This window comes from Diuraphis noxia, unplaced genomic scaffold (genome assembly GCF_037042655.1).
Source record: "Diuraphis noxia isolate RWA-SAM2 unplaced genomic scaffold, SU_Dnox_SAM2 contig0001, whole genome shotgun sequence".
Classification (NCBI taxonomy): domain Eukaryota; kingdom Metazoa; phylum Arthropoda; class Insecta; order Hemiptera; family Aphididae; genus Diuraphis; species Diuraphis noxia.
This window is the reverse complement of record NW_028301711.1, coordinates 72,748,273-72,766,539: the sequence shown is the minus strand read 5'-3', so window position 1 is coordinate 72,766,539 and position 18,267 is coordinate 72,748,273. Positions and strand designations below refer to the sequence as shown.

The window sequence follows — 18,267 nt, the reverse complement described above, 5'->3', positions numbered from 1 at the left end:
ATGTCTGATAACGTTGATAATACGCCAAGAATTGCAGGTATGCAACAGGCTAGTGATGTTCTATTGGGAAATAATCAATTCAACCAAGATTTTTTTAATCTTAATCAACAGACGTTTTAAACACAAGTTTAAAAAAGTCAGTAACAAAATAAAAATATATTTACTTATATAAAAGTGAATATATTATAAGATAACATTATGATTTAAATTAATTAGCTATTTGAAATTTGCAGGATGCCAAATTGTTATAATTAATTTTATGATTTAATTTATGTTTAATTAACAGTAATAATTTTATTTTTATTGATTTTTTTACCATTTTATATAATTAAATTTATTTTAAAAATAGCTGTTCTTTTAATTTTTTCTATTGATTTATAAACTTTAATTGACTTACCTTATAGTTACATACAACCTTTCAGCAGGAGATATTGGTTTTTTGAAATTTGAAATCTTCTTTCTAATACGATGATTGATTTTACTCAATATAAAATCGTAAGTATTAACTGACATTCGTAAATATTCAAAAAATTTATCCGGTGATTTTCGTAAATCAGTATATAAATGGTGATATTCACCATATATTAATCTGCGACGATTAATAGGATGAATACCAACTCTTTAAAAAAAAAAAAAAAATGAATTCCTTAAAATTGGGTTATCTAACAAAATTAATAGACGATTTATCGACATGATTATAACTTGGAGTATAAAATCGAAATGACGAAAAATAAGATAAGTATTTATATTTTATACAAAAACGCTCGCCGCTCATCGCCCAATATATACACTTTGCCGCTCACCGCTGGTCATCGCTGACGCGCCGCTCGACGCTTGCCGCTCGCCGCTCGCCAATGTACACGAGGCCTATGAGTTATGCCAGCATTGTGAAGAAACTCAAGAAAGACATTGGCATAGACAGCTGGATGTCGAAATAACGAAGTTGAAAAAAAAAACAAGAAACGGTGATATGCTTATCACTGTAGCCAGCGGAAAAAAACGAGGAGAGAGCCACAGCAGTACTCAGAACAGCTGCCGAAGGTGCTCTTGGTGAGAGTTCGAAAGTACGTGAAATTAATGATATATCTGCCATAGAAATTGTAGGTATAAAGTATAAACCGAGATGACGATGAGAAAGATATCAAAGCAGCATTAGTTAGATATGGTGCTAAGCGCGAAAAATGCGTCGTATCCAGACTTCGTAAGAATGTATCCACACTTTGATGTAAACAAGACGGCGGTGAATTAAGTCCACCATCATACAGCTGAGAAGGTCCTAAAGAAGAGCAAGGTAAGGGTTGGCATGGTTATTTGCCAGGTAAGAATGGCTATGAACAGGATATTTACAGATGCACCGGCTTCGGGCATCTATCTTTCAACTGTACCGGGCTTGATAGCAAAAAATCCTGCATCTTATGCGGAGTTGAAGGGCACATGTCCAAGCACTGTAAAACGTCTCCAAAGTGTATCCATTGCGAGAAGCTGGATAGAAGAACAGATCATTACCCGTGGATGAAGGATTGTGAGGCAATGACAAGAGTTAGGCAGGCAGCAACGAGTTCGGAACTTGGTATAACAGGAAATGGGGACAGTTAAACTTCCATGTCACGCAGTTCATGGCGGGGCATGGATATTTTAACGAGCACTTTTTGTGATTCAAAAAAGGAAACGACGTAAGATGTATGTATTGCGACCATATAAAAGGTGAAGTTGAACATACGTTCATCAGCTGTCAAAGTGGGATACAGTTGTCAAGTACATCTCAACGGTGTTGAGAAGAAAAGAAGCGGACGATAGGGCAATGTAAGCAGTAGCTGTAATAGATTAGTTAAGTTTATCATTGTTATAGCTCAACGAGCAAGTTTACAGGGATAGAGCCCTGTTGCTTTGTAAAAGTTTAAATTGTAAGAGATTTTGAGTGGGGGATGGCCCATCACATCTCACATGTGTTGTACGTTTTTTGTAATAAACGATGGTCGATAGGGGCAAGTAGTGTGTTACGCAAGCAAACAGTTCGCCCCTGTTGATCGATGCAAAAACCAAAAAAAAAGGTTAGGTTTGGTTAGGCTATAAATTATGGAATAATTAGGGAATAAATCACGAATGAAGACTTGAGATGATAGACAGTTGGTTGGCATCTTCGCTCGCCACAGACACACGCGGTGTGCTTACCTCAACATGTTAATGATAACAGTCCAGGGGGTTAAAAGAACAAGCGAAAAAATGGTGAATGCTTCCACGAAGTCGTGAATTATACAGCGACATAGTCGTGGGACGTGACTAGTAATATTTTAATTGTATAGTCAGAGGTCGGGAAAAGATTACTTCGTCGTCGGCGGCCACGGAGTAAGATATACTGGACTGATATAATAACTGAGGTGAGTGATGTTGTAAAGACCAGGCCAAAGGTCTGTGGTTGTCTTCTGAACCGATGAGACAGTTTTTGTTAGATAAAAGCATAACAATATAATACCATATATTTTTATATTATAATATAAACATTGTGTGACTGCTCATATAGTATGATAGATATATTATATAATATCAGGAATATGACGATGGGATTTTTTTTAACCATTAGCTGTAAAGAATAGCTAAAACTAGAGCAGTATTGTTGATCCATCTGACTTCGTGTACTTTACTGACCATTTTCGTTTACCTACAGCAACACACGCACAAACATGATAAGGGGATGAGCCACGAAGGCACTTAAAATTTTTAAACCATAATCCTCTGAAATATGAGTTCTCGCACTACAATAATGACGATTGCAAGATATATAATATACATATGGACAATATGAAAAATCGCAATATATATTGATAATTATTATCAGCAAATGTAGGATAAAGTTTTATCATAATTATGATTCAGTTGAATAAATGCGCAGTAGCTGATAAGATATTAAAATGAGAAATCAATATAATTATTATAAATAAATTTGAAATGGAAATTTATTTTATTTATAATTAGATACTAGGAATTAAAGACTAAAGTATTGAGAAATCAATAATAATATGTAGGTATTTATTAATTTTGTAATTAGTATTCATCGTTTTCTAACTAAATTATTATTATACAGCTAAAGCATCGATTAAATTTTTAAAATCAAAATAAACCAGATGTTTTACAATCATTTTTTATATGATCATCCATTAAGTATTATAACTATAGGTATAGTATAATAATATAATAGTAGTTGGATTAATCTTGTAACCTATTTATTTTTTTATAAAATTATATTTATTTTTAATATACCTACCTTGATTTTAGATGACAGATTATTCACTTTTAGCTCCATACAAATAAAATATACATATTATTATAATGACATATTATACGGTCATTGGAGACCGTTCAGGTTTGTACTGCGATAGTGTAAAATATGTTCCCGGCGTGTGGCGGTTCGTCAAAGACTTCAACGCTGGTCATTATTATGATTTATTGTAAAATATTGGTAGTGTATTATATTGTCATGTCCTGCAATGAGTTTCGTAGTATTGTAATAACTTTTGACTTATGTGAGTTCTCGGCGAGACTATGTTGCATTGTCACAATAGTCGTCAGTTTACACTATTTAGTCGACATGTTAAATCCAACACGGTCACACCGCTAATTGTATGCCTGCAGGTGATTGTGGCAACTAAAAGTGTTTTGTTTGTAAATATGATCGTCATAGACCATAGGATGTTTTAAGGAGAATTATGATGAAGGAGGAGAATTTTTTTAAAGCTTTTTTCAGTTTAAACCACTAAATTTGTGTTAGAAAACTTTAGACAAACGTTTTTGAAAAGATTTATCGATTCTGACATGTATCGACTTGAATTTAAAACTTTGGTAGATATTATAGGAACCTAATTAATATGTTTATTTACTTATTATTTTTCGATTTGTTTAAAATTGTTGAAAATACCTCGTAAACAGATTATCAAATTAAAATTTAATAAAATAAATATTCTAAAGAAAATTTAAATTTCTAATATAGTTTTTACCAGCATACTTCTCCATAATTTATATTTTCGTATATTATATATATTAATTATTGTAGTATTATGTTTAAATTTTTTTCCCCAAAATTATCAATCATTTAAAATAAATTGTTATCTGTAAATTTACTCGCAAATGTTTTGGTACTGTAGATGATAATATTTGTTTTAAGTTTTAATTAGTAATTTACATGTCCCCAACACTACCAAATCAAAAATGTATCCAGGCCATATATTATCCTATATGTTAAAAGGTCCATTTCCACAACACGTACCTATACAAATTATTTAAACTAGATAAAAAAAATCTAAGTTAATATAAAAAATATATTCTAATTAAAAAATGTATTTTGCATATAAAAGAAGAATAAGAAATGTAGTATGAATAAAATATTAGATCATAGATTCTTTTATCCAATTTAGATTTACTTTTATTAAATTAATAATTTTTAATCAATTTAGATTTTTTTATCAAGTTAAAATCTAAACGTTCTAAACTAAAGCAAATTAAATTAAAAAAGCCAAGTTGAATAATATTTCAAATTAGATTTTTTGATCCAATTTAGATTTTTTAGATTCAAAATATGTTGTTTAATTAAATTTTATTTTTTTTCACTAATACCTACCTACTTTTTTATTCTAAATATATATTTTTTCTCAACTATATTTTTCATACCTACTTAAATTTCTTTTATTCAATTAATATTTTTATATAAACTTAAATTTTTTATCTAGTTTAGATTATTTTTATCCGTGCTGCGGAAATGGACCTTTTAAAATAGGATACATGACCTGGACACATGTGCAAATTTTGGAAACTTCGCTTGCGGACTAACTACTGATTAAGCATACTTTCACGATGACCTTGCTAATCGTTGCTAATTTTCTGCTAAATGTTGACCACGAATCCTAAGTCGAAAATCGCATTATTTCAGTCAGGGTGGGGGTGGGGATGGAGACATATGCGAATTTCGGAAATCTTTGTTACGGATGAAATATTGGTTTGCAAATGTCCACGATAACCTTGCTTATCATTAATTTTTCGATTTCGGTTTCAACTTGGCAATACCGGTATTAAGAAATTTCGGTTTCGATTTGGGTTTCAATTTTGTATAGGTACCAGCTTCTAAATTTTTCGGTTTTAATTTTTCGATTCCGGTATTAAAAGTTTTACATAATATTTCAGTTTTGGTTTCAGTTTCGATTTTGAATATTGGTTTATACATTTTTAAAAACGGATTTCCAAATCCAAATAAATACTTGAAATTATAATTTAATGGTTTTACCTATTATACTTAATCACTCGACAAGATGCTTTTATTTTTGATAAAAATAAGAGTATTTTTGTCATTGTCTTCGCTCTCCAGTCCCCACACACTGCAACTGACTGCAGCACCGGTGATCACGCACACAATTTTAAACCCATGCTATTTTAAGATTTTCCTAGTATTGCACCTGTATAATTGTATACATACGTGGCTCTCAGTTCTAATAATACGATTATCTTATTATTTATTGTTGGATTATATTATTTAGAATTTATAGTATTTGTTAGTAACTATATTTAAATAAGGTATTATTCATTACTATTAATAAAACAACTAATAATTTTGCAAATAATGAAATGGTTAACAACATAAAATAATCACGGGCATATTAATGGAATTTACGTATTTAAAATTTTAAAAACACGTAAATTAAAAAAAAATTAAAAAAAAAAAATTACGGTTTCCAATTTTTTCTTATTCCAGTTTTGAATTTAATAGCGATATCCAGTTTTTTACGGTTTCAGTTTTAAATTATAATACCTGTATCAAACTTTTTCATGTTTTGGTTTTGACTTTAATACCGATATCAAATTTATTTTGGTTTTGGTTTTAAGTCCGTAAATTAAAAAAAATAAATCATCAACGTAAATTATTATTAATGATAAAAATAAAAAGCTCGTGATTAGGATACTTCTTATCACTGACCTCAGATATAACAGAGACCATTAATTTAATAACCTATATCAATTTAAAAATACTATCAATCAATTAGGTAATCGAAAATCAATAGTAAATAATTACAGATTAAGTTTCACTAAATATTTTGTTATAATCAAATACACGATATTAAATAATCATAATTGTATAAATAAAGATTAATATTAAGTTATAAAAATTTGTAGAGCTTTGCACCTTGCTCGCTTTGCTCGTCTATCCATCCTTTATTATTTTATTTGTACATCATAAGGCACGGAAATATATGTATTTCTATATCTATACCTATACTAATATACAAAATGATAGCGTTTATTTGTATGTTCGGTATAAACTCCCAAACCACTTATTTAATCGTCATGCAGTTTTTTAATTAAAGAGGATATCACAGAGAATGTTTTACGCATAAATTTAGTCCGATAAAGTTAATGAATAATTATTTATTATTAATAAAAATAAATGTATAAATTGTATAACTTTATATATAAATATACTATATTAATATATTGTTATACTAATAATAATTGTTGTTATAAAAAATATAAATAATATTGTAATTAACCATTGTTTTCCAAGAATTCCTTTGATTCCTTCAAACTTGACGATTGAGTTAAAAAGAATGCAATTTCCAGTTAGAGTTTCTTTCGCAATCGCCATCAATAAGTCACAAAGGTAGACATTTACATGTGTGGAAGTTGATCTGCGCAAAGATTGTTTTTCGCATGGTCTGTCATACGTAGTTCTCTTCAGAACCGGAAATCCCGTGACTCAATTATTTTACTTGCCGACGTAGGATAAAACAAAAATAGTGTGTGTACAGAAATGTTGTAAATTTCATTTTTCTTTTAATAAGGTAAACTTTTTTTTTGCTTAGGATACAGAGTATTAATAAAAATGTTTTTGAATAATTCTGCGTATTCTAAATTTATTTGCAACCTTCTCTTACCTGTGATTGCTCACATTCACGCTTGGTTGAGCCGAGACGGGTATGCTAGTTCGTAATAATATAAATTATTTTTAGTTGCCATAGAAATTACCCATATTATTATATTATTCAAAGAAATATATTTTTATCACAATATTTGTCTACAATAATTCTATAATATTATGATTATAAAATTAAACACAATATACTTAAATTATTTTTTTGAGATAGGTTTTTTATAATATCTGTCTTAAATATACAAACACTTAAAAACACGGAGTATCGAAAGACAATACATTTAATATGCTCTATAACACAGAGTCATAGACAATGGACTACGATAAATTATAACAATTGTGAATTGTTTTCTTTTCCATAGAAAATGTGTTATTGTTCTTAAATAAAAATTGTATAGACACTAATAGTTGTAATACATCTTATTTTAATTCATAATTTCAAAGGGATAATAATCTTTAAAATTAAATTAATTTGATAAACGATTGACAAAATAAATAGAACATAAAATAAATAAATCAATCGAAATACATTAGGTACCTATATAATATTATGAATTATGTTGTATTTATATGTATGTATATTTTTCGGTCAATATCTTTAAACAAAATCGTAAAGAAAAGAAATAACCGTATAAAATAAAATATTTTTTTAAAAATAATATTCATATATATATATCAATATTCAGTGATGAAACATCAGACTCTGTAGTAGTTGGACGTGGCCAAAGCCGCAATGCCACCCTATTGTTACGCCGCTAATTATACAGAGTGATCTACCAAGTATGCTTAGTGCTCACTTTAATTCTTTTCTTTAATCAGTGTTGGTGAGTTGCGGCCCGGGTTTATGAAAGGTACGTACGAACTGCGGCCATACAATAATGTATATATTACATATATATATATATATATATATATATATATACTATATGTCTATATATAATATATAAACATCATAATATTATGTAGGTATTTTCTAGTATAAATTGTTGTACTTATATTAATATTGGTCGTAAATAAAATAAAAGTATTCATAAAATTATAGAATATAATATAATACATAAATATTTTTTTTTTTTTTTTAATGCCCTGGGGATTTATTATTTAAACGACCCAAAGGTCTTTATAAATATATTTGACAATTACACATATTTTACATACTTGACATAAAATATATATATATATATTACACGTTGATGGAGTCACTTCCAATGAAGTGTCTCCTGCCTTAATCTAAAATCTTAAATTAAGTCGTATGGTTTCAGACGCTTAAGACGTCGGATATCCTTGGAGTTATCTAATAATTGAATGGCCAATGGATTGACATGGTGATCTAGCCTCGTCTCGTGTTTGCGAGCAAACCTTTGGATTTCGTCTGTTATTGTAGGCAGCATCATATTATCACGGTGAATTGCATTGTTTCTTTCGAACCGGTAGGCTGCAGTGATGGTCCTAAGTGCAATATTTTGACAGCGTTGTATTACATCGATGTTAGACTTACTGGCACAACCCCACAATTGAATGCCATATATCCAGATCGGTTTTATAATTGCTACATACAGTAGACGTTATTATTTGGATGGTTTCGGTTTTGCGTAACGTATAGTTAACGTGCACCGATTTATCACCATTAATCTTAATTTTCCAACGTCTTGTCCAGGCAAAGATATTGTCGATTGACCTCTGTAAGTTATTGGTTGCAGTAAGCTGACTATTACGTGTTGACAAAATTGCTGTATCATCGGCAAACATAGCTAATGTTGTGTTATCATCGTTTGGTATATCAGCCGTATAGAGTAAATAAAAGATAGGTCCTAAAACACTACCTTGTGGTACTCCAGCTGATATATCTTTCAATTCGGTTATCGCTTCTTCGTGTATGACTCGAAATTGACGGTCAGTCAAGTATGATTCAAGAAGTGCACACCAGGTATGTGGCAGCTGATCACGCAGTTTGATGAGGAGTCCTTTGTGCCAGACTTTGTCAAAAGCCTGAGCTACGTCAAGGAATACTCCACAGCAGTACTTTTTTTTTCTTCAAGAGCTTTACTAATCACATTTGTAACTCGATGTACTTGATCGGTTGTTGAATGTTTGTTGCGAAATCCCAACTGATGTTCTGGTATAAGATTTTTTTCCTCTATAATCGGTTTTAGGCGTTTGAGCAGAAGTTTCTCAAAAAGTTTAGATAAACTTGGAAGGAGTGATATCGGTCGGTATGATGTGACATTTTCAGGTGGTTTTCCTGGTTTGAGCAACATAATAACTTGTGCCCGTTTCCTTGGGGGTTCTATTTTTATTATATGATAACACAAGTTTGTAATATCATAAATATCTTTGTTGTTTGCTTGTGGTTCCAAATCCACGAAGAATAATGGAAGTCTTACAATAGTTCGATCACTAAACTTGTTGTTAGGGTCGACTTTTTTTTTTATTTGAATGTTCGTGAGAGTATGTACAAAATGTCCTAGCTCGGATAATTCGTTTTTAATATCACAGAGATCAGTTTCAGGATGTAATCCACGAATCACCACCCGAAACTTTTTTCAGTTTTAAGTTGGTATCTATGATACTCAACTTTTTGCTCTTCTAATACTTTTATAGTTTGTCGAAACTGGTGTTCGTCGCCTGTTAGTATCTTAATTTCACCATTAGCCAAAGTTTTCATTTGTTGCTCGTGTCCTTCAGCTTCTTCGAGTTTTAAATTAATCATTAATTTTTTAAAATCGTTTACACCACATACTGTTATTGGAGGTGGTTTATGGATTTTTACAGAAGTTTTCGCTACTTCTTTCGTCACTCTGATTATTTTTTTTGGCGAGCTCAAAATTTCTTTGGAGCTCCCAGCGTTCATTTCAGAAATCTGAAGTTTTAATTTCTCATTGTTTAATCGCAATTCCGTTACTAATTGTTTCAAGGTCGCATTGTCGTTTTGTATTTGTGTCCAAATACTAGCATCAACTGTTATATTATGCGGCAGATTTGAATCGACCTCCATATTTGCATACATTTTGCAATTCGGTCAGTTTTAGTGTGAACCACTTAAAAAAAATATTTGTTTATAAAAACTTACCATCCGCCCGACAGGCCGTGGTTTGCATTGTAAACATTAACAAAAAAAAATTGTAATAACTTAGTCAGCACTATCTCGCGAACTGCAAAAGCCAAACATACGTGTTGCTTGTTCGGTGTGCAAAACGGAAATATTAATATTATGACATTATATTAAATAATAAATAATAAAAAATAATAAAAGTAAATTGTTGTACTTATATTAATATTGGTCGTAAATAAAATAAAAGTATAATTGGTGTAATATATTATGATAATAATGTCCAAAAAAAATCAAAGCATTCATAATGTAAGTCATATAGTGCAGATAATACGATAAAACGATCTATATTATCTTTATCATATTATATACAAAAATATAACTTCCCATACGTATTGAACATTTCGTTTATCGTTATTCGTTTATACGGTACATAGGTGATAGGTATATAATATAATATATATTATATAAGTAAGGTGCATATTATGTAATGATAATTACATGGGCCAGTTCGTGTTCGACACTCGACCGTGCAACACGTGTGTTTATCGCAATTTACGTTTTATAGCTTTCGATAGCACAACATTCACGTCGCCGACTGGAAAGGTAATATGTTTTAATTAATATAACGCCCAACCGTTGAACCGTCGCATATTCACGCAATGAATAGAAACCAAACGGGCAATATGCCCAAAAATTTCACACCAAATCGTTCTAATACCTCTACCTTAAACAAAACCAAAAATAGTACCTTACCTACTACAACTTCAACTTCTTCTTCTAAAACATTATACAAAGCTGCGTCGAATCTACAATCATCTAAATACATAGTCGGGCCAGGCACCGACCACAATACCGGCGGCCCCTCCACACCAACGAGTAATCATGTCTCACGCATCGCAATCAAGACCCCTCTGCCACTTTCCGCTACAACCTCATCGACAACCGAAAATATACACACACCACAGACACTATCGCTTCTCGGGCAATTAATAATACATTTACTAATGGCCAGCCGATAATGGACCGATCGACAATATCTCCATCAAATACCACGAACAATATAAACTTCGCAAACGCTGTCGCCACGGAAAAGACACCAAGCCGCGAACAAGCCATAGTGTTTAATTCGATTGATGGTATACCTCAAAAAGAATATATTATAGCAATAGGAAAAATCGTCTCTCCTAAAAACATAACTTTTATTTCTAGAATATCTAATAACCGGTTCTGCATATTCTTGTCCAGCAAACAAATACTCGATAATCTAATCCTAACAACACAAACAATCAGTATTAACGAACATACTATACAAATACGTAGATTATTAAACCCGGCCAAAAGATTCATCATATCAAATGTATGCCCATCTATTCCCAATCAAGCTATTATAGACGCCCTTAAAAACCTCGACATACACCCCATATCACAAATCAATCACCTTAAAGCTGGCATCAATATAGCAGGCTATGAACATATTATGAGTTTCCGACGACAAGTATTTCTAAAACACGAAGATATACACAAACTTCCAAATTCGTTATTAATCTCGCTAAATGAAACACAGTTCAGAATTTTTTTTACCGATGATGTATTAACTTGCTTTTTATGCAAAACCACTGGGCACACAACACACAATTGTAAATTAAATATCGAAGACAAATCGGGAAAAAATCCCCTATCCAACACAAATGATTTAAACAAGTCAGATGTCACGACCGAAGACCAAACAGAATTAATTGAAAACATCCTCCCTCCCTCAAGCCCTTCGCTAGATAATATACAACTCGACCAAACTGCAAACGATTGGAACGAAGTTTTAGAAGAAACTGAAGTTTTCCCTTCAACCCAAAGCCACATTGCGGATCCTTGCAGTGCGTCCTGTACACCTAAGGAAACACATAAAAGACTGAAATCGGACTCATCGTCCTCTAAACCTCCAAACTCCCCAAATATTTTATTATCATCTTCCATCACTAATGAAAAAAGAACCAAAAAACCCAAATTACAATCGCGTTCAAATTCTTCAGAGAGCATAGATACAAAGCTGGATGAAGGGCTCAAACCAACCATAGAATTCTTCACGGCCAATGACCCTCTACCAGTCACTTATCTCCAATTCAAATATATCTTAAACAATTTCAACAATAAAGCCATGAATATACACACAATTATTGAAAACGCAAATACAAACATACCTTCTCTAATGGACTTGCTTGATCAAATTCGACAGATAACAAAAGATAGATCAATTAAAACACGACTGACAAAGCTTTCAAATTTGCTTTTCCAAACCCAACCCCTCCAATAAAGTGCAATTTAAATTCAAACACCTAATAAAACACACCATAACAAACCAAAATAACTTAAATATGAGCACATTTATTCATTGGGACATCAATGGCTTCTACAAACGTTCAGTTGACATTAACCGTATTGTCTACAACTTTCAACCCCTAATTCTTTGCTTCCAAGAAACCAACCTCAAGGACACACACACTGCTCACATCAAAAATTACACGGCCTTTTTCAAAAACAGATCTGTTGCCAACAGGGCAAGCGGAGGTGTCGCTACTTTCATTAATAATTCTCTTGAAAGCGAAAACATCCCCATTATCTCTGATCTTGAAGTAGTTGCTACACTTGTTAAATTCCAAAAACACTTATGTATATGCAATATTTATATTCCTGACACTAAAAAATTCACAAAACAAAATCTCATAGATATCATACGGCAACTCCCCAAACCCTTCTTACTTTTAGGCGATTTTAACAGCCGAAATATTTCCTGGGGATGCTCCCACACCGACGACCGTGGAAAAGTGGTCGAAGAGTTGCACGACGACGAGAACCTCTTTCTCCTTAACAATAATGAGCCGACCAGCAATCGACCTTTCTATCACAAACTTAAATTCTGCATCACTATTCGAGTGGCAAGTACTAACATCGTATAACAGCAGCGACCACTGGCCAATCGGAATCCAATTCTTGGACCATTCTCCCCCCCTCTCAATTAAGTACCCATTGGAACCTCCAGAACCCCAACTGGGAACTCTACTCTGATTTAATTGAGCATGACCTAAGCAACAATCCAATAGATTTCAATTGTTGTGATAATCAGGTTGAAATTGACTCAATAGTTAAACTTTTCACGGACATCATCATAGAAGCAGCCAATAAATCAATCGGACTAAAAACCAACCCTTTTTCTAGAAAGAAAAATGTTCCTTGGTGGAACAAAGATTGTCATGAGGCCATACTAAATTACAAAAAGAAACTTAACCGCTATAAAAAAACCAAATCATGCCAAGACCATATACTCTTGAAAAATGCAAGAGCCAGATCTCGCTTTATTACCAAGAATAGCAAAACTCTTTCATGGCAAGAGTTCACCTCCTCCATAAATCAAAAAACATCACCAAAAATAATATGGAACAAAATCAACTCCTTAAAAGGAAACAAGTTCAAAACAATTCCTGACATATTATACTACAACCAAGATAAAATTATCTCTACTCCCAATGCCTCTGAATCGTTTGCATGTTTCTTTCAAAACAACAACAGCGACGAAAACTACGACCTCGACTTCATTTCATACAGAAACGCCAACAATAAGGTTCCAGAACTTAGTAAAACAAATGCACACTACAACCTTTGCTTCGATATGTCAGAACTTACCTCAACATTACAATCTTGCACCAGCAAGAGCCCTGGGCCTGACAATATACCATACATTTTCCTCAAAAACCTACCTGTAATAGGAACTCAAACACTTCTTCATATATACAACACCATATGGACAAAAGGTTTCTTTCCTAATCAATGGCGTAACGCTAATGTAATATCCATCCCTAAACCGGGCAAAACCAAATTTGAAATTGAAAATTACAGACCAATATCGCTGATTAGCACTTTAAGCAAACTTCTTGCAAAATGATAAATAAACGTTTAATTTGGGTCCTAGAATCAGAAAACCACCTCGCCAAAGAGCAATGTGGCTTTAGACGTAACCACTCGACGCGCTATCCTTAATACACACAGACATCTGCTCCTCCTTTAGGAGCAACCAGCACCTTATTACAATAGCCCTTGACATAAAAAAAGCATATGATACTGTATGGAAAAACAGAGTACTATCAATACTTCACAGCTGGGACATCAATGGAAACCTCCTAGAATTTATAAAAAATTTTCTAGCCAATCGTAAGTTTTGTGTAAAAATCAATAACCACCTATCTTCCTCTCATGATATTGTTAATGGACTTCCTCAAGGATCTGCGCTTAGCGTGACTCTTTTCTTAGTCGCCATAAATGACATTTGTAAGAGTCTCCCTAAACCCGTGAAATACATTCTTTTCGCCGACTATTGCAATATTTACTGCAGTGGGTCTCATATCGAAACAACCTCTTATTTCCTTCAACTGTCACTGAACGCCCTCACCAAATGGTCAACAGAATCTGGTTTTTCGTTTTCTCCCTCTAAAACGCAATGTATCATCTTCAATAAAAGGAGAAAAGACCCTCTACCTCTTATCACTTTCATGAATACCTCTCTGACATTTACCAGCAATATTCGAATTCTGGGTCTCACGTTTGACGACAAACTAAGCTGGCGCCCTCACTTGAAAAAACTCAAAGCAGACTGTTTATCAAGAATGAAAATTATAAAAACACTCGGAAACAATACACGGGGATCTGAGACAAAAAGTCTTCTCAGAATCTACAAGTCTCTCATTCTCTCGGTAATCGACTATGGTGCTATAATCTACAATTCCGCAAAAAGTAATGCTCTCAACACCATTAATCCTATACACAATCAAGGTATACGTCTGGCAACTGGTGCTTTTAGGACTAGTCCGGTAGATAGTATCTTGTTTAATGCTGGTTAACTGCCTCTTGAACTTAGACGTCATACTCAGATACTTAAATTCATATCGAGAATCAAAAGTATGCCCAATCATATAGCCAGTAAGATACTCCATAATCCTCTCCCCTAAAACTCACCCAACAACAGGAAAACAATTTTTGAACATTTCAAAATTATCAGTGAAAATCTCGGCCTTCAAACTCAAACATTGAGCAAAGTACAACATCCGTCGCCCCCTTGGCTGTGGTCTCCGAATATCAACACTAAACTCACCAACTACTGCAAACACTCCACTGACAGCACTATCATCCGCAATCTCTTCTCGGAAATAATGTCTCAACAATACTCCAGCAGTACACACATATACACTGATGCATCCAAAAATTCTAATGGAGTGGGCTTTGCAACAATCATAGGTCATGAAAATCATAAATTCTCACTTCCTCCTAGCACCAATATCTACACAGCAGAAACTTATGCCATCTTTGAAGCACTGAAAATTGCCTCCTCCTCAAGTTCAGATTCTTTCACCATCATAGGCGACTCTTTGAGTGCTTTAATATCTATCTCAAATCCATACTACAAGAATGAACTAGTACAACACATCCAAAAACTGATATCTATCTCTAACAAAACTTTCTTTTTCATGTGGGTCCCCTCTCACGTCGGCATTTCTGGCAATGAAAGAGCAGATAAATCCGCAAATGAAGCCACACTTCCTCATAATGCCTTAAAAATAAACCTAACTACATCCTCAGAGTTGCTCGACATTATAAACACCAAAATCTCTGACACATGGCAAACAAAATGGACCAGCGTTCCTCTCTCAAATAAACTGAGAAATATCAAGCCTTCCGTAAAAAAATGGAATTTCCCCTGTAACCTCAAAAGAAGGGATGAGGTCATTATAACCCGTGCCAGAATAGGACACACTCATCTCACCCACTCATACCTCATCACCAAGGAACCCGTTCCACTATGTGACGCTTGCAACGTGGACCTGTCGATCGACCACATTGTCATTAGATGTCCAAAATACACCGTAGCTCGGAAAATATTCAAAAATTCATCTTCTCTCCAACTTGCCCTCAGCGAAGAAAACACAGAAGCTATATACAAATTTTTTTATTATATACACTTAAACAATAAGTTGTAAACATTTATAATTTTACATTGTTATAACTTTCTGTAGGCTAATAACCTAAGATGTTGAAGCCTTTTCATTAATTAAAAAAAAAAAAAAAAATTACATGGGCCGCAACTCACCTATCGCTAAAATATTGTCGGGCCGCAACTAACCTATACCTAAAATATTATCGGGCCGGAATTCACCGGTCTCCAACACCGGAAACGAAAGGTCGGGCCGCAACTCACCCTCAGCCTCTTTAATAATATGTATTTATTATTAATGATTATTTCTTATTTATGATATAAATTTGTGTACTGTTACAAACCGTTTTAAAATTTGTAGACACTTTTAGCCAAAAGGGTAGTGCCTCAAACGATTGTGAAATAAGTTTTGTGAACAGTGTTCTGCAATTTCAGGAGGTTATCGCTTAATTCCGTTCAGAACGATTTATTCTGAATTAAAATCAGATTTTATACTAACTATAAATTTAACTAAATATAGATACAATGTTAACGCAATGAAAGAATATGTACCTTTTGAAATAGTATTTACAAAATATAGAAACAATATAATAAAGTCACTATCCCAAAAAATAATTTAAATAACAAGCAATTTTCATTTTATATCGATTATTACACGATTGGTTTAGAAAAACTATGTTGTTTACTAATAGTTATTATGTTAATTACCACAAATAGGAAAAATTATTCATTATAAAAAAATTTAAAAAGTTAATGAAAACCAACCGAGTTCGACAGAACAAGATAGATCAAGTCAATTAGAACTTAAAGTAAGAAAAGGAAAATCATTAGGTACCCAAAATAATTTGTTTAAAAAAAATGGATAATGGTCCGTTTAACCCTGGGGGTGTTATGTACCCAACACTACTTTTAACTTAGAATAAAGGTAGTGTTCAAATATATCTATGCAGCTTATCACCCGGTGATAAGCTGATTGCGCATACCGCGCACACCGCACACACGCGCACACACAAAAGCGACCGCCGATCAGTAACGACCGTACCACCAAGTCGACAGTGCGCCCGTGCAGTCCCCTGTCAACTTAAAAAAGTCAAAACCACCGTTATCCTTCACCCGTCCACTGTAAGTTATCCGTCAGCCATCCACCATCAAACCTCAACCTCAACCGCCAGCTGTCCACCGTCAACCTCAACCGTCAACCGGGACTGCAGCCGCCGTCACGGTTTTTATATCTATATATTTATGTACCTATTTATTATATTCAATTATTGTAGCGTTTGTTAATTATTCCCCTTTGCTGGCCAGCACCTTTTGTGCCACTTATACAATATTTACCTCTATTTTTTCTTGTTTAATAGTAGGCCGCAAACCGGCATTGATTTATAGTTTATCGAGTCTGATTTATTGCGTAGCCTTTACCTTACCAAAAAATACAGTCCACTTCAGCCTTCGATAACAACAGGTAGTCTTTATGTTTACTAAAATATAGTAAATGGCTAGACGATGGTATATAATAGGCGTCTAATCTCTTTTTTTGTGACAGGGCGACTGTAGATCGGTCCTGTCAACTGTTTAGTCCACCGACTTTTCGAATTAAGCAGTGTGCTTACGCAGAATAAATAATTATAACTTAAAGAGTTAATGAAGTATACTTATTATTATATTAATTTAAAGTGTGTATTCTTTTCTAAACAATCACCTAATATACGAAACATAATTTGATTTTCACCTGCTACAGAGAACGGAAAAACAAATAGTCATCTTTCGGATATGACTGAAGACACAATATAAAATATAACGCATCATATCAGTCCATAAACCGTGGTACTCATAACAGAAGAAAAATAACTGGCCAAAAACACCAATACTTAAACTGTCCTGATCCTTGAGTGGGTTCGCTGATTCACTGTCCTGATTCTTGCTGGTTGGTTGGTGCACTGTCCTGATCCTTGATGGGTTGGCTAACACACTGTCCTGATCCTTGCTGGCTGGTTTTTGCACTGTCCTGATCTTTGAGTGGGTTCGCTGATTCACTGTCCTGATCCTTGCTGGTTGGTAGGTGCACTGTCCTGTTCCTTGGTGGGTTGGCTGACTCACTGTCCTGATCACCTGGTTTGATATTGTAAATGTCACTTGAACGGGGAGGAATGGCAACCGGCCATATAATGATTCAATTTGAGTAATTTAAAATATTATGGTCCTTAAGTACTTAAAAAAACAAAATTTTAATAAATACATATTATTAAAGAGGCTGAGGGTGAGTTGCGGCTCGACCTTTCTTTTCCGGTGTTGGAGATCGGTGAATTCCGGCCCAATAATATTTTAGGTATA

General features: G+C 33.3%; 1 protein-coding gene and 1 pseudogene across 1 annotated transcript; both read left to right on the top strand.

Annotated features, from left to right (window-relative positions):
- The window catches only part of LOC149061615 (uncharacterized), a 587,539-nt pseudogene that overhangs the window by 97,150 nt on the left and 472,122 nt on the right, over positions 1–18,267 (top strand).
- On the top strand, positions 15,143–16,026 carry LOC149061629 (uncharacterized). Its single transcript, XM_089217451.1, has one exon. It carries the CDS (start codon positions 15,158–15,160, stop codon positions 15,980–15,982), a length of 825 nt encoding a protein of 274 aa, XP_089073577.1. The 5' UTR covers positions 15,143–15,157; the 3' UTR covers positions 15,983–16,026.